The following is a 17,814-nucleotide window of genomic DNA, read 5'->3' as shown; positions in this document are numbered from 1 at the left end:
TAAAGGGGCGGGGCGCAGAAGAGAAGTATGGAAATTAGCCTGGACTTTTAGGAGCGTGACGTCGCTCAACCCGGCGGCTGGGGTTGGTTGCGTTGCGTGGCCCGAAGTCGTGCAGAACGCCGGCTGAAGCTGGCGGAGGTGGAGGTTGTTCCGGCTTAAGCCACTGAGACGGGAAGTTTAAAATTACGCTTGATTCCAGAAGAGTAAATTGGGACTAATCATATTAATAGTACTTATTAGTAATATTAATGGTTTCTACTTAATAGGATGTGAGAATAAAGGGAATATACCTAATAGTTTTGAAACGACTTAAACTGAGTTTTCCCTGTTCTCATCGCTACTACTGAATGCTCTACACCCTGATTGTTGACAGCTGACGTAAATAATTTGATCATCCCAAACTTTCAGGTTCTTTCTGGTAGATGAAAAGGTTTAAGATATAAGGATCCTACAATTTCCTCATGTGGTTAAATGAAGGCAAACAAGCCAAGTTTTGCTCCTTGTTCAGAAATGTATTGAACAAATGTTTATTAGGAAGCAGACACGTACAGTATTTAACACGCTGGATAAGCTTGACAAAGGCTGAGCGCTCTGTTCTGGGTCAGGACTGTCCTACAGAAACTGAATTCAGACACATATGTAACTTTAAATTTTTAGTAGCCACATTAAAAACAGTAAAAGAAAAAAATGAGGTGAAGTAAATTTTAATACATTTTAACACAATATATCCAGAAGATTGTCATTTAAACATACATTCAATATAAAAAATTGTTGAGATATTTTACGCTTTTGTACTGTCTTCAAATCTGATATATACATATATTTTTTTAAACAATTTGGACTAACCATGTTTTAATGCTCCGTAGTCTCTTGTGGGTAGTGACTACCATATTGGAGAAGAATACAGTTCTGGGCGAAGTGACCACCACCTTGCACTAGAAAGTTGAGAAGCAGAAGTGCAGTGCTCCAGAGGCAGAATTCTGTTATCAGTGTAGTCAGTATCTGGCAACCAGAAATCTTTCGGACCAGTGGTAGAGCCAGCACCCTCAAATGGCATCTCCAAAGGCGGAGGACACCTTGAATTTCTAGACTCTGTTTATTCAGATGTAGAGAGCATTTTCTAAAATAGTTTAAACAATTCACCCATCTTGAATTCTTTTGAAAGTCCATTTCTATTATTCATCATGATAATTAATAAGCTGTTATTTTTGTCAATAAATACCCATTTCTGACACTCATTATGATAATTAACAAAACATCCAGTGTCATCATAAAAATCCAGGTGGCTAAAGTATTTGTAGTTCCACCTCTGGAATGTAGCCTTTCTGGTGTGATTCCAGCTAGCTACCTCTAGGGCGTGGATTACTAGAATGCTAGCTGCTTCACAATTAACTCACACAGAACATTACACCGTCAATGCTGAAGTAATTTCAAGTTGGCAACAGACATCATGATATCCATGTCGTAAGGAATATCGGCCCGCTTTGTAAACTCTAAACACTATACAAGTGTTGCAGAACATAAACCTCATGTTACAGACTTATGTTTATGCCACGAATATTTAACACACACCTTTTCTGTGTCACGTACTGAGCTAAGAAAGAAGGAAGAGGAAGACACAATCATCGCCAAAAAGTGGGCTCAAGGGGCCCAAATAAAACTTTTTTTTTCTTTTTAAGTGATTGAGGATGTGTGAGTAGCTTAATGCTAGAAATGTTGTCTTAGTTTTGCAAAGTGCCCTGCCCACCACCACCAACCTACGAAGTTTCAAGCCACTGTTGTCCAATGCTGGGTATGAGCTAAATGACCCTACACTTCCCTGATTCCTCTAAGGCTTTCCTGACATTTGCTCCTTGTTTACTTACTCAATATAGCGAACACTTTATAAATGTTCCTGGTGTACCAGCCTCTCTGCTCTACAGACTGGAAACATCAGCAAACAAAGCACGATTAATTCCCTGTTCTCATAGGCCTCAAATTTAGGAGGTTGATGGGTTAGGGGAGAAATAGACACTAAGCATATAAACGAACAAAGGTCAGTTTGTACAATGGTAAGTTCTATTAAAAAATAAAACAAGGTGTTGAGGAGGAGCAATTCTACTCTGTTCTTCAAGATTCTTCCAGCTGTACTGAGAATTAAATTGACATGAGAAAATCAAACAAATCAAACAAAAGTTTAATAACATGTGTACCTCCCGTACACATGGGAAAGACTCAGGAAAACTAAGTAACTCACCAAAATGACCAAAACCATCACCTTAAATACTATCTCCAGCTAAAGACAGAAGGGGTAGAGGTGGGGGGGGCGGATTTTGGGAAGGTTACCAAGAAAAGCCCAGTAAACAAGGATAAGGTTTAAATCCATTCCTTCTCCATCAATAACAGTTTCTAGAGATTTAGGGCTACCCTCTTTTATGAATGGAAATTTCCCTTCTATATGTAAATAGCTCTTACAAAAGGGTAACTTCTAGTCAGTTTTTAGAACTTTTCCTGGGTCTGCAGTTTCTTAAAAATAATCAGTTTAGAATAATCAAATATGCCAAAGAGGCATACCTTGGAGTTAAATTCATTTAAGCCAGACATCAACAGCATGTCACACATGAGGAAACTGATGTACAGAGAGGTTATGATGGAGTAGGCAGTTAGTTAGACATGATCAGGGAATGGGACATTCTAACCATTTTTTTAAAAAATATTTTATTTATGTATGTATGTATTAGAGAGAGAGGGAGAGCAGGGGCACAGGCAGGGGGAGAAAGAGGGTAAAGCAGACTCCCCACTGGCAGGGATCCTGATGCAGGGCTCGATCTCAGGACCCTGGGATCATGACCTGAGCTGAGGGCAGACGTTTAATGGACTGAGTCACCCAGGTGCCCTGGGACTTTCCAACCATTAAAAAGACAAAAATCCAAGAAACTGCCAACCACCACCAGGGCACAAAGAGCTGGAAAAGACCTCTGGAGGATATGCATGCATTCTTCCCTATAACTGACAGCCCTACAGAAACCAATAGCTTCATTATAGTACATTTTCGCTGCAGTTTTGACCCCTCCTAGGGAGGATGGCTGCCGTGAGAGTTCTGACAAGGGCCATATCGGGCCCAAACTTCCACACTCAACAGCTAGGAGGAGTCTCTTAGACGACTGGAAGCAGCCTTGGTTGGAGACTGCCCTAGCTATGACCCATAAGCCATGCAAGGATAAAAAGAAAAGACACCTAGACTCTCAGTATGGTTGCCGTCTTGAGAGTGTACTTTTGCTTTTGGATTCTATAATTAAACTCTTGCTTATTGAGAGTTTGTCTCTGAATTCTTTCTTGGCTGAACTCAAGAAACGAGGTCAGCAAGGAGGCCAGGAAGGAACCCGCCACTAACAATTAAGTCGAACCAAGTCACACAGCTGGTAGTGTCATGAAGTAGTTGCCTACCGATTTCATAGTCTTACCCACTGTAGCATACTGCTGCCCTAATGTTTTAGTGAGCAACGAGGTAGGGAGAAGACAGGAGAGGAAAGGGGGTTACTTTAGATGGACCTCCAGAGAGAGCATCACTGAAAAGGTGATCAACCTGTGACTCTCATATTTGCTGGAGAGACTTCATTCTACCTTTTTAAAAAATTGTATTTGAATGGCTTCTTTCTCCTCTACTATAAGTTCCACAAGGCAAAGAATCTCTGTTTTGTTCATTGATTGATCTTAGGTGCCTAGAAAGATGCCTAGCACAGGAGCTCAACAAATATCGATAAATGAATTGTTAGGAAAGAAAACCACAGGGGCGCCTGGGTGGCTCAGTCGTTAAGCGTCTGCCTTGGGCTCAGGGCGTGACCCTGGCGTTCTGGGATCCAGCCCCACGTCAGGCTCTTCTGCTGGTAGCCTGCTTCTTCCTCTCCCACTCCCCCTGCTTGTGTTCCCTCTCTCGCTGGCTGTCTCTCTCTCTGTCAAAGGAATAAATAAAAAAATCTTAAAAAAGAAAACCACAGGCCCAAAATGGTGTCTCTTAGGTTGAGTCCCCAAACCAGGCCTTTACCTAATCTAGCTGCACTTTCAACCTTCCCCAGAAAAGTAGTCTTAAGAGGCTAGTCAGAAATTCTCTGATGGGTCCCAATGAGTCTGCCACATGGACCCTCCATCCGTCACAGGAAGATGAGATCATCTGCATGATAAGATCCCCCCCACCCTGGGGCACCTGGGTGGCTCAGTTGGTTAAGTATCTACCTTCAGCTCAGGTCACCATCCCAGAGTCCTGGGATCGAGCCCTGCACTCATCTCCCCTCTTCTTCTGCCTGCCACTCTACCTACTTGTGCTCTCTGTCAAATAAATAAAATCTAAAAAAAAAAAAAAAAGACCCCCCCCCATTCTCCCTAAAGGAAAGTGACCTTGCCTGGAACAATCCTTTTTTTTTTTAGTAATAACTTTCTTGCCCACCCTCCTTCCTATAAAAACCTTCCACTTTGTACACTTTGTACAACTGCTCAGAGCTCCTCTTTACTTGCTAGATGGTATGCCGCTCCATTCTTGAATCATTGAACAAAGCCAATTAGGTCTCCAAATTTACTTGGTTGAATTGGTTGCCAGGGCCTGAGGGTAGAGGGGAAATGGGAATTGCCAGTTGGTATGGAGTCTCTTTTTGGGGTGATGAAAATGTTCTGGAATCAGATAGCTGTGATGGTTGTACAACCTTGTGAATAAACTAAAAAACACCGAATTGTACATTTTTAAATGGTGGCTTTTTCAGTATGTGATTTATTTCTCAATAAAAAAACCCATGTCACGTGTGTGAGCAGACACACGTGTGTACATGAAGGAGCACGGCTATCATTTTCAAGTCATTGTGCAACAGCTGTAACAAAAGAGAACTCTACATCAGTCGCAAGTGCCTATGTCATATTCTGTTACTGTAACGGAAGTAACCAGAGTTCCCACTTTGGTGAGTTGCAGATGGAAACTACATCAGGGGGAGTTGCTGCACAAGGTAAATTTATTTGCAGCAAATACAGAGATCATGGGAATGGCTTCCAAAACTGTGACTCCCGGAGCAAAGGTGGATGGGCTCCTTTTATTTAGGGTTAGGAAGAATATTTATATAGGGAAACCTTGTTATGAGATGGAGAGGTGGGCAATAAAGTCTCACACGCACCTTAAGGAAACGTGCCTGTACACACATTGTATGTTATGTGAATGAGGCTTGTGCTCCCCCTGGGTGGAGATTTTAGTATTATATTATGGTAAAGGTAGTTGTCGGTCATTCTAGAAGTCACTCCATGTCCTATCTGCATTGCACTGGGAGTCGGGGTTATACTCAAACTGGCCTGGGTGGTCTGGACCAGCTGGAGGCCTTGTCGGGCGGTCACTATCCCTGGAAGGGCAGTTCCAGTTTCCATCTGCCTGAGTTAAGAGGTCAGCTGGAAAGAAGTGCTTAAGGAAAAATATGGGGCAAAAGTTTGTGAGTACAAGCAGGTGGGCAGTAAGGTCTTGGAGTCTAGCTGGTGACATTATTAAAAGTCAAGTGTCAGAAAAATGGAAAATTAATTGGGAATAGTCACAAAGACAGCATTAGAAATACTCAGAAACAAAACGAGTAGCTAGACTCAACTAATTTCAATGAGAAATGATTGATAAGCTTGGCCTCCCTTTCCAAAGTATTCCATTGCATTTCTGGAGTTTGCAGATACCTTGAGCTCCCCCAACTTGCGTGGGTCTGCTTTTCAAAATCACTGAATTAAAACTGCTTCCTTCATATCCGGCGTTGGAAATAAATGAGCTAAGTGAAAAGCAACGCTTCCTTAACTTGCATCCTGGGGTCTGGCCATTCCTTGCTCCCTGTCCCACCTGGAGCAAGCTGTGATATTTGTGCTCCGTGGGGTTCGACTTCACAGCGATGCACGAGCCCAGTGCTCATTACACAGCAGACTTGAGACACTGGTAAATTGTAGGCAAGGGGGAAAAAGCTGACTCATAAGAGATATTTATTCTGCTTTTAAGTAGCAGTTAACATCCTCCAGATTCCAGAATCACTTACTTGAGTTCCCCAAACTACCAACCTAGCAAGATTAGAAGGCTTGGAAGAGAAAAGGAGTAGAGGAGGTGATGTTCACATGAAACAACTCTTTCCATGGTCAATTAGCTGCAGGGTTTCTATATTGTGTGATCATGAGGATCAAATAAAAGTATTTTTTTTGACACTGCAAAGTCCTGTATATTGGACCTCTGGTAATCAAAATATTTCTAAATGCCTTGAGATATCATGATTTGTAGTAACTGATAATTTTGCTAAGAGATGAATTTAAATTATTCACACCTCAGAGTGGTACATTGTTCTCCATTATTCTTCACTTAGGTAATAACTCATGAACTCATCATCTCTGTGTCTAAAGGAAGATATTTGTGGTGGTGATAGATGTGAGGACAAAGGAAGGAGGTTTGAGGAAGGCATAATACTTGTGATTTGGAGGATTTGGGCCTTTTTTTTTTTTTTTTTTTAAGACGAGACTTCTTGGGTGTGGTTTTCAGGTTCTCCTCTAGTATGGTTCCTCTTGTTTCGGAGACTTGTGAACTGTAAGAAGTTATTCACCACCTCCTCTGTCCCCATACAATGGTTGAGACAGGGACTGGATAATCACCAAGGATGCTCTCATTCCAAAAGGCGAGCAGTGGGAGATATGCAGAAGTTAACTGGATCATCAGAAATCTGAAATCCTGCCAGGCACACATGCAACCTGTAAATTTCCCTTTGTTCTGGGGCCGGGGAATGTTCTTTAGTTGGGGCCATTTAATGTCAGTAGTCTGAGGACAGACTGCTTCTTGGAAGGCATTTTGTCTTTCTTTTCAAGATTCTTATGGAATTTTTAATTCATTTTTTTAAAGAATTTTTCTAGATTACATCAAAATAGATGTCATACCCATTTTTAAAAACGATTACTATTTTGTAGGGAAAAATCCATTTTAGCTCAGAGATGCTTTCTTCTAGTTTGGCTATTGCTCCTGCACCTTTTAATTATTTTTAATTTTTATTTATTTATTTGTTGGAGAGAGAGGTGGGCGGAAAGGAGAGAGAATCTTAAGCAGGCTCCATGCCCAATGCAGAGCCCAATGCTCCACGTGGGGCTCCATCTCACAAGCCTGAGATCATGACCGGAGCCAAAATGGAGTCAGATGCTTAACCGACTGAGCCACCCAGGCTCACCATTCCTGTACCTTTTTAAAAGGACTTTTATTGGAAAACCAACCAGCCAAATGTTGGTGCTCTGATTTTTACCTTTTCTATTATTCTTACTTAATCTATATTCTTGATCTCTGCCCTCTTAGAGAGCTTCTTGACTTTTTCTTCCAGATTACTGATTTTTTTTTCAGTGTTATTTCTTTAATGCCTATTTCAGGCAAGTCTTTATCCCAAACAAGAAGGGAGGTTCTGCTGTACTCCAGACAACATAATATATTGAAGCCTAATGCATTATCACTTCAGTTTAGTAGACTTTCAAGAACCTGGCTGGAACGTATAGGTGCGATTTTTGATATCTGAGGAGATACCAGTATTTTCCACATTCCCATTAAACCAGCAACAAAGACACAAAAGAACCTAACAACTCACCTCACTGAAAACCTCAATGTATCCCCAGTGATAGAATTTGGGAAGACTTGCCAATAACCAAGGGTGGATTTAGGAAAAAACCTCCAGGTAACACTTGGAAAAATGTAGGAAGATCGGTTTATATTTCTTATTCTCTGTTTCGTGACTGAAGACCAGACAGCTAGTAAAAACTGATCTTGTTACAGAAACAGACTCTAAAAGCAGCCTTCCTCTGGGTTGAAGAAAAACCATTCTTCTCCGTGGGACCCTCCGACGATCTGGCTTAGGCGTGTCCTAAAGGTTCTTAGCATACTTCTGGTGGCATGGAGGAAGCTCCCCCTTCAAGTGAGAGCCTTCTGACGCCAGCTGTGATCACAGCTACAACTAGGAGAGTGGCACGTTATCTCGTGCCACGTATGTCATGTATCATCTCTGGCGCTTCCGTAAGTCGGGGTAAAATGTGTAGCTTCAGTTGCCTTGAGCTGTGCAGAAACAAGTAATAGGTACTCAGCCCACATTTGGAAGGGGATCAGAAGGGGTAGAGTGTGTCTTCTTCCCCGAGTCCTGATGCACATAGTGGTGGCTCTCCCATGTGGAGGGCAGCGCTAATCTGAGGAGGGTGACCAACACAGAGGCAGCGGGGTGGGGACAGAGGGAGGAAACAGAACAGGAGGAAGCTCTTCCTGGCCCTATGCGAGAAAGCGCCTCAGGGAACTCTCAGGAAGAGCAAAAGGCTGATGAGGAGAAATAATTTCCAGCTATCCACCATGGCCTAAAGCCATGGCAATTTAGTTATTAAAGTAAATGCGACTTTAATTTGCAGTCAAAATTTAGTGAGGCCAGGATATTTGACTTATATATAAATGGTATTTTTAAAAGTGCCCAAGGCCAAAACCTTTTGTTCTCTGAAGTATGTAAGAGTCTTAGATATTCTTCCTAATTCCTTTAGTAAAATTTTCCTTCATACATAATGTAAAGATAAACCAGCTCATGCCTGAGTGGAGAGTTCACAATTTCAAAATTTGTGAAGTTCAAAATTAATGAAAAAAATTATGCAGGGAGAGTGAGTGTGTGCACGTGAACCTCAGCGAGCACAGCTCTGGAAATGTTATGAATTGTGGGCGACGTTCTTCTTAAATCAGCTTATAACGGTATGAGGGAAGTTATGCTTTAGAATGTTTGCTTTATCCCTCTATCAATATCACTTATTACATGTGTTTATACTTTGTATGTATGATAAAAAATAAGGCAAGATATTTAGCATTGGGGTTCCTGGACTGGAAATATGGAGACAGGTTATGTACTGACCAAATATACTGGCTTGGGCAAGTCTTTCCATCTCTCCTGGCCACAGCTTTTTCAACTGAAAGAGTGTAACAAGGGTTGGCATCAAAGGCCCTTTACAGCTTTAATATTCTGTGGTTAAAATGGAAACTATGACAAATAAATGTATACTTTTCAGAAAGATCAATTAGGTTGTGAGTTCAAAGACACAAATCGTATCTTAGATTCACATATTCCATAGGAGCATATGTACTTCCTGATACATAGCAGGTAATTAAGAAAATCTGTTTATGATTTTTAAAATTTTTATGTGTTTGGTTTCTCGAATACATAGATCAAGTTATTTAAAACGCCCTTTCCATGGGGCGCCTGGGTGACTCAGTTGTTAAGCGTCTGCCTTCGGCTCAAGGCGTGATCCCGGCGTTCTGGGATCGAGCCCCGCAATCAGGCTCCTCTGCTGGGAGCCTGCTTCTTCCTCTCCCACTCCCCCTGCCTGTGTTCTCTCTCTCGCTGGCTGTCTGTCTCTGTCAAATGAATAGATAAAAATCTTTAAAAAAAAAAAAAAAAGGCCCTTTCCAGCTCTATTATTCCATGCTTAAAATATAAATCAAGCCAAATAAACAGTGTAGTACATCACTGAGGTTTTAAAATTCAAGGACAGAAGTCTTATTTTTGATATATGTATTCCCTTCAAAGGCTCATATAATTCCTTCCATAGCAGGTGCTCAAGGAAATATCTCTAGTTTACAGTTATTTATTTTGCTTTGTTTGTCACATAAATTTCCAACATTGTAACATCAATGAGTTGCTAATTCATTATTAATTATAATGTCTATTTCTTACCACCCAAATCCTATAAAAACAAGTAAACAAATGGGAAACAGGGGAGAAAAATATTCTGTTCCTTAGTTTTCCTCAGTGAGACAGCTTTTCCATACTTTAGATTTCATGAATAATAAAATTTAAAAACCTAATATGAATCTAGTTTCATGTGTGCTAACACATGTCTCAGGTTTTCTACCTTAAAATCAGAAAGACAAGAATTCAAATTGCTGAAGAGACTCTACGCATATGTAATATAATCTATGGCATATGTTCCACTGTTAATTGAAAACTCCTAGTTAACTTTGGGAAAGCAACCCAGAAAAGGCAGATGGCATGGGGGAAAAAAAGGTGAAACTCTTTTTATAAATTTTAAAGTAGCACACATCACATGAAATACTCAAGAGTTCACAAGGGGGAAAAAGGGCAGGGAAAGAGAAAATTCATATGCACGCTATATAAGCATGAAACTCTTAATGAAACACATTAAATAGAAACACATGACTTTCGCTACTTCATTTGTACTTTATCCTTCTTTTTAATAGAAATTAAATTAGTCACTTAATGTACATAATGTAGTGTTGTTTTCCAGTCTGGTTGCTTTTCAGCATGTACTTTTGTGTATCTTTGAATAACATGGGAAATGTTACTCAGCATCAAGATGTGGTGAACAGTGTCAAACATCAACATACTTAACAGAGGACAGAGGGATCAGAGTTAATTTGTAGCTAACAACATGGAAACATAAAAAAAAAAACAACCCACAGACCTGCAATAATATCAACATGCATTATTAGCCAAGATTCAAAGTTAACCCAACCCACACAGATTTCTTCTAAGCTGACAGGACACATGGAAAGGTATGACTTTATCGAGATCCATAGCCATAGTAGTAAGGTTCATCGGGGCGGAATCCATAAGCTGTGGCAGGGCGTCCAAGAATGCCAACTGGTTGGCCAAAGCCATCCATTCCAAGGCTGAAAAGGGAAAAAGGAATGGTAAGTTATATTGTTCATCACACATTCACAATGCAGGCCAAGAGGAGGCTGGGAATGTTATAGCTCCAAGATTCTCTTCCTAGCAGCAAAAGTGACTTATGTGGCTATCATTAGGCCTTTTTTTTGTGTGTCTGTGTGTGTGTGTGTGTGTGTGTGTATATATATATATATATATATATATATATATATATATATATATATATGCATATATGTGTATATATATGAAATTACACAAATATACATATACGTTATATATACATATAATATTAATTAGTACAGCCACAAATATGTGTATATTTACTTCTAACAATGTATTAAAAATGTTGGAAACCTCTGTCACTAGGTACTATTCAAGACAAAGAGGAGGACAGATCAGAAAAGTTTTAACAAATTAAGTTCATATACGGCTTTTATGCAAGAATATGAGAAGATTTTATGTGCTAGCAAGTATCAGTAATACACTGCTAGGGAATGATAAAACTAAAACTGTAGCAAAATGAGTTTTGTTATTTAAAATAAGATCGTTTTAACATATGAAGATATAGTATTATTAATAAGGACATGCTTTTGAATTTTAGCAGTACACTTTCGCTTAGGGCCAAATCATACAACAAGCCTAAACTGAAAGAACAAGACAAGGAATTTTACAATATTTAAGCTAGCCAGATTTGATCTGCAAACTGACTCCTCAATGAAAAAAAAAATAAATCATACGTGTTTCTTTTGAATGACAGCAAGATAATTATTAATTTTGTTTCCGTTTATTCTATGGAAATAACAGAAGCCTAAAGATAACTTTCAGAGCTACAAAAATATTTGAAGTATGAATAAACTTTGCTACATTAAAATTTAATTATTCTTTCATTTATTAATAAATTTAAAAGAAAATCTGTTCTCCAAAGCGCTTTTTAAGGATCAGAGAATTATCCAACACTTAGCGAAATGACAATAGGGTTTTTTTGCCAGGCAAAGATGGCAGCTATGACATGCTCATGCATCGCTCATGCAGTGAATGCTAGTGAGCTTATGTCCAATCAAAGGAAACGATTTATAATGTAGAAACATAAACTTTGAAAAAAATATATAGATTTAAATGTTTTAAGATTTGAGACTATACTAGATGGAAAGATTCTTTATCAGCCAAATCTCAGTATGATTAAAAATGTATTCATATAGGCACTAACTTCCTCTCACAACTCAAAATGAGATTAAGTTAAAACACAATAGAATGTTAAGGTTTTAAATAATTTGTGTGCCGCGTGTACTGAGATAGGACTAAACACTAAATGTAAAGAACTATAATACACACAGGGCATATTATTCACAGGAACCCGCTGCTCAGGGAAATGGATTTTCTGAGATATAAGATTTACGTTAGCACTTGTTAGTGAGTGATCCTGAGGAAAAACTTTTTGGGCTCCTTCTAAATAAAAAACTGTGTCTATAATTCCCAAAAGTTGGTTGAAATTTTAAAGTCTGAATTTTATTTTTAAGTGGCAAAATATAGGCATGTCCTTCCTACTCTGGTCTCCTGGGAAGAAATTTTAATTTTATGATGAAGGGAAACGTCGCCCGAGAGGCAACTTTAAAGAGGTTTCAGAAAGTAACACAGCGCATGAACTCAGACACACCTGTATCAGGTTAAAATTAGAGGAAAAGTTGGCCGTTGACGTTTTTGTCCTGAAGCACTAAGGCTAACAAATATTCACGTAACCAAACAACTTTCCATTATGTAAAAGTTGGTTGTATAGCTTAGGGGTTTCAACTCTTTCCTTTTTCATCTACTTATTGCCTGCCTTTGGACACTGCTTATTTTCCCATCTCTTCTGAGGCTGAATAGCAGGAGACTTAGGTTAAACTCAAATTAATTTTGCCTTTGTTTCTCAATCTAGAGGTTTTCAGGAACTTGGGAGCAAGAGGAACAGAGTAGATCAGTAAAGAAATATGCAAAGGCACCTTAAAAACATAACACCTTACAGAGGAACTCGTATAGCAATAGTACTGCAGTTTTGCCTAAAAGAAGAGAATCCTCAGAAGGGAGACTGTCAGCCATGCTGGCACAGAACAAGATGCTCCCGCCACCCAAGCAATTCCCTGGGGTGACCTACAACACTATCAGGAACTGCGGACCTTTTTGGCAGGCTTGTCCTCATTGAGGATTAGGCCTTAAAAAAGGTTCTGAGAGTCTGAGGTCATTATATATTCAAACTGCAAAACTGTATTTTATTTCTATGACCCATAGGCAAATTTCCAATTATCGTATTCCTGTGTGGCTTCACAACAAGGTAAAGAATAAACTTAGACATTATCCAATCTGCCTGATGTAAACTGACAAATGAATATTCAGCTGTTTTTTTTTTAATTTGTCACATTGATGGTTAAGAATTTGCACCCCAGATCAGTTAAAGTAAGACTGAACCTTGAACACTGATGAGTTTGAGTTTCTGAGCCTGCAAGTTTACTGTAATAAAGTTCTGTTTATGCAGCCAACAGTTCACCCAGAGACATCTGCGTGTTCAGGCCAAATTTTCTGAACTTCCGTAGCTATCATTTGGGAAAAAATTTTAAGGAGAAAAATTAGAAACTCTTAAAATGAATTTTTCTGTAATTATCCATCATATATCAGAGATTCTTTGCCGTTTAAAGAATGTCTGAAACATTATGACCAGTTTAGATGGTACTTTGACATAAGTCCTAGGTCCTTTTGTATTGTGAAAGATCAGCTATATATACACAATTAATATCTTTCAGATAAAACTCAGCATGAAAAAGAACAGCTTGATTCTTGAATCTCATTTGGTTCTAATGTAGAGGGGAAATTGGGAGTTTTCAGGATGTTGAAACCTGCGGATAGATATTCTTTTTGGGATATGTGGACACTTGTACTTTCTCCCTTGGAATAAAGATATAGCCTTGTTAATGTTGAATCTGATTCAAAATGAGGAGAGCCTAATAGTAAGTTTTCCTTTAAACAGGAGCAGATAGATTCTTTATGTAAGTTCTAGAAGGGGATAGAAACCGTGACTATAAAAGGGAAGTGTGGCAGCAAAAATTGTGCTTTCCTGATCCGTTAAGGACTTAGAGTACATGGCACAAAGGCACGGGCGTGCCCTCACTAGGAACCCCAAGAACCCAGGGAAACTGAGCTGTGGATCTGCTACTCCTGCTCTTGCCATATGTAACCGTTCTCTTTCAGATGAGAGTTTGTATATTTGGCTATTTATACTGGAATTTAATCTAACACTGTATGTGTGTCTCTATATGTACATATTTTCTTCCTGGTACTCCTAATCTACCAAAAAGGGTGTGTCCCTCTAGATCAGAATATACCACTACTAGACCACTTTTAAAAAATAGGACTATGTAGTGTCATTTAATCATTATCCTCAATGTCTACATATCATTTTGTACCTTTAAATTAGCAAAAATAACAAAATGCAATCTCTTCTTAAAAAAAAATTTCTAGTTCAGAGAAAATGGTTCCTGTTTGTTGTGAAAAGACAACCAGGAAAGGTAAGGCCCCCAAATCCGTCCGCTACTAAGTTTTATGCCCCAAGAACAGTGATTTGGGGGTATCTAGAAAGGAAAATGACAAATTCTTCATGAATAAAAAATTTATATTTAAAATTCAACAACAAATATAAAACCACATCTAGATTTATCTTTAAACAAACACTTAGAAATCTAATTAGCATTCAGCAAGCAGGAGACAGAATTTTCTGTAATAGTGACAAGGCTTCAAACAAATTTTTAACAGCATTCATTGTATTTCTAAACTTGCAATAATTCAGAGAGAGGAAAAAACCAAATCCAGGCATAACAAGTGATACTTCACATGCAGCACATTACAAGGGGGATGGCAGCCAGTAAAGAAACCTAGGCGCTCTGAGGCTCTTACTGGACTTCGGTGCCAGAGTTGACATTCCTGTAGAGAGGGAAGAAAATCACCTACCTCTAGCTGTTTGTGAGGCTTAATTAGTGCATATTTGTAAAGCACTTTGAAATCCTTGGATGAAAAGTGCTGCATAAGTGAAAAGTATTATCATTATTTTATTAAAATTAGGTAAAAGCAACACAAGTCTTTATCTTCTTTGAAATTCCCAAGTCAGCGAAATGAATGCAGAGCAAATAATGAATATATTAGAGGATGGTACAAAAAAAATAAATAGAAAGTAAATTCAAGCCAAGTTCTCTTATAGATTCACAGGATCTCTGACTTGCAAACATCTTTAGAAGTAATCTAGACTACACTTACATTCACAACATCCTTGACTGAGTCTATCGAATTCTTTGCAGAATAGCTCCATAAATGGGAATGCGCACAAGGCAGTTCATTCCATTTATGGGCCAAACAAATAGAAAGTTCTTTATCTTGATCTGAAACCTATTAGTTTAGAATTACCCTCTGGAACCACAAAAGAAACAGAATTCTTCTTTACTATTAAGGCTATTTCACAACTTCTATTTAATCAATCCTCATGACATGGCCTCTAGAATGTCTACCATCTCATTTGCTCTCTAAAATAACTTTGATATTTTTCAATGTTTACCTTAAAATGAAGAAGTGAAAATAATGTGATACTGTACTTACTACGTGGTCTGAAACCAGCACAGAACATAATGAGACCCTGTTTCTGACTCTCTAATAACATAGGCTAAAAATGCATTGATCTTAAATTTTTAAAGGAGTCCACCACAAATGGCTCACATTGAATGTCTGTGTGTGTGTGTGTGTCGTTGCGTGTATGTGTATACACAAAGACACACTTGAAATTTTCATGTTGAATTTCATCTTTTTGGTTTGGGTCTTTCTTTAGGAACTCTACTCTCCCTAAAATAAAATCCTTTATGACAATATTTATATTTATATTTATAGAGGGTAGTGATTCTCATTCACTACCTATCTTTGTGATCCATAGGATAATACTGAAGGCTGGAATTCTTTTTGGATTGTCAAGTGAAAGGACTTAACATAGGCTTTCTTCAGAGGAAGCTTTCCAGGATATTGCAGAGCTGCGTGAAATGATCCTATAAAAGCTTTCTAGAACAGTTCATTCTTTTTATCAATTATTCCAATATATTGATCATAGAATCAAAACCAGTATTTTTATCTTCCTAAGATTATAAATTATCATAATAATTTCAGCTTAAGTATAATTTGTCATGAGAAATTTAGTAATATGAAATTGTAGTAGTGCAATGTTAACAGTGATCCTTCGTATCCATCCATCCATCCATCCATCCATCCATCCATCCATCCATCCATCCATCCAAATAGTACATGAGTTCCTACAACGTGTTAAGTATAGTGTTGACAGTCAATGTTAAAAAAAAAATGTGATACTGGGAAGGTAATAATAAGACATGGTCCTTGCCCATGGATTGGAGGCAACTAAACATGGAACAAAATTCTGATAATATATTGTATTACCCTAGTACATTTATAACTTGCTACAGAAGAATAGAAGAGGAACAGATATTTAATATAAGGTGAGAGTATATTAGAGGTATGTATAAATTGTTACAAAAGAATCTAGGGTGCTAGAAAGTCTTCAAAGAAAATACTTCAAAAAAAGAGATTTATTTATTTATTTGAGAAAGAGTAAGCAAGCGAGCAGCGGGGGCGGGGAGGGGGGTACAGGGAGAGGGAGAGAGAGTCCCAAGGAGACTCTGCCCTGAGCGCGGAGCCCAATGTGGGGCTCAGTCTCACGACCTTGAGGATCATGACCCCAGCTGAAACCAAGAGTCGGACACTTAACTGACTGTGACACCCAGGCACCCCGAAAATACTTTTATTTTAATGCATCTGTCACTTCCTGACTATATCTATATTTATCTATTTATCTTTTTACTTTATTTCCTATGAAACTATAAACGGATAAAGACTGTCACTGTTTTATTAATTGCTATATCATGGAGTGGGCATTCAAAAAGTATTTTATTGTATGAATGGATGAATCTAAAAGGCAAGTAGGACTTCACAGGTGAAGAGAGAATTCCTAATGTGGCAGCCTGAGCAAGAGAGAAGAGGCGCCGAAGAACAGCAACTGGTTTGTTATGCTTAAAGTCAGGTTTACGATGAAAGCAAGTGGCAGGAGATAAGGCTAGAAATGGAGGTTAAGACTAGATTTTGAAAGCTCTTCATATGCCATGCTAATTATACACTTTTGGAACGTTGTCTAATGGTTTTTAAAAAGGAGACAATTTACTTCTGTGTTTTAGCAAGATAACTGCGGTAACTATGGGTGTTAAGAGACAAAAGCACAGGGAACATTTAAGAGAATATTATAGCTGTCCATATGGAGGTAACGAGAGCCTGCAGACGCAATGGCAGAGATAACAATCAAACATGCTACCTTTCCTGACAAAAATGGTAACTTTTCTCTTTTGAAAAGGGTGTTTTAGTTATACTTCTACCATTTGAGAATGAAAGGAAAGAATTTCAAAACTGGTTGAAATTTGAGTTTATAGTTAATTGGAATGAAACAATTTTGTCCCTTTACTGTGGGAATATGCTTCATCAAATAATTAAGAGGCTATGGTTTTCCCTGTAGATGAAATCAGACTGTAGAAGTAGCTTGCCTTTGAGTTCAATAGGTAGGGCTGGACTATTCTGGCAGAAGAGAACACATTTTCTTGAAATTCTTATACATAGGAACAAGAGAAGTATAGACAGAATGAGGTAATGCTTATAAAATTATACCTAACATTAGATGAATTAAATCAATATCTAAATGCTTGTAATTTATAAACCAACCACTAGATGGAGAGCTTGTCTTATCACTGAGTATCATTTACTTTCCCAAAGTTTTAAAGCAAGTTTTATCAAAATTTTTTTTAATGATTTTTTATTATATTATGTTAGTCACCATACAGTACATCCCCGGTAAGTTTTATCAAATTTAAACTCTCAGCATATTTAACATTGACAGAATGTGGTTTCCATTGCTTTCTCAGTCAATGTTCTCCTTTTATAAATGTGAGGGCTATGAAAATGATAGAAGATGCTGATCATCTTGGACACGGAGAGATGCAATGCACATGGATGTTAAGGTACCACTACCATACGACAGCTTCTAAAATTTTCATTGAACCTGTCAAAAGCATCTTGTTTCTATAAATTTGTACATAATAAATATTTATTT

General features: G+C 38.4%; 1 protein-coding gene across 2 annotated transcripts in view; it reads right to left on the bottom strand.

Moving 5' to 3' along the window:
• Positions 1-10,185: 10,185 nt before the first annotated feature.
• KIFAP3 (kinesin associated protein 3) overlaps positions 10,186-17,814 on the bottom strand; it is a 150,670-nt gene continuing 143,041 nt past the window's right edge. The window contains exons 20-21 of one of the 2 annotated variants that reach the window (XM_045797754.2): positions 14,622-14,690; positions 10,186-10,648 (exon numbers count right to left, since the gene is read on the bottom strand). In XM_045797754.2, coding sequence (XP_045653710.1) covers positions 14,645-14,690 — 46 coding nt within the window. In that variant the 3' untranslated portion in view covers positions 10,186-10,648; positions 14,622-14,644. The remainder of the gene's footprint in view (positions 10,649-14,621; positions 14,691-17,814) is intronic. The other variant, XM_045797745.2, reaches the window with a different exon arrangement.

Source organism: Ursus americanus, chromosome 2 (genome assembly GCF_024610735.1).
Source record: "Ursus americanus isolate L20-20 chromosome 2, mUrsAme1.1.p, whole genome shotgun sequence".
Lineage (NCBI taxonomy): Eukaryota > Metazoa > Chordata > Mammalia > Carnivora > Ursidae > Ursus > Ursus americanus.
Note: the sequence above shows the minus strand (reverse complement) of the source record. Positions and strands in the feature narration are given on the sequence as shown.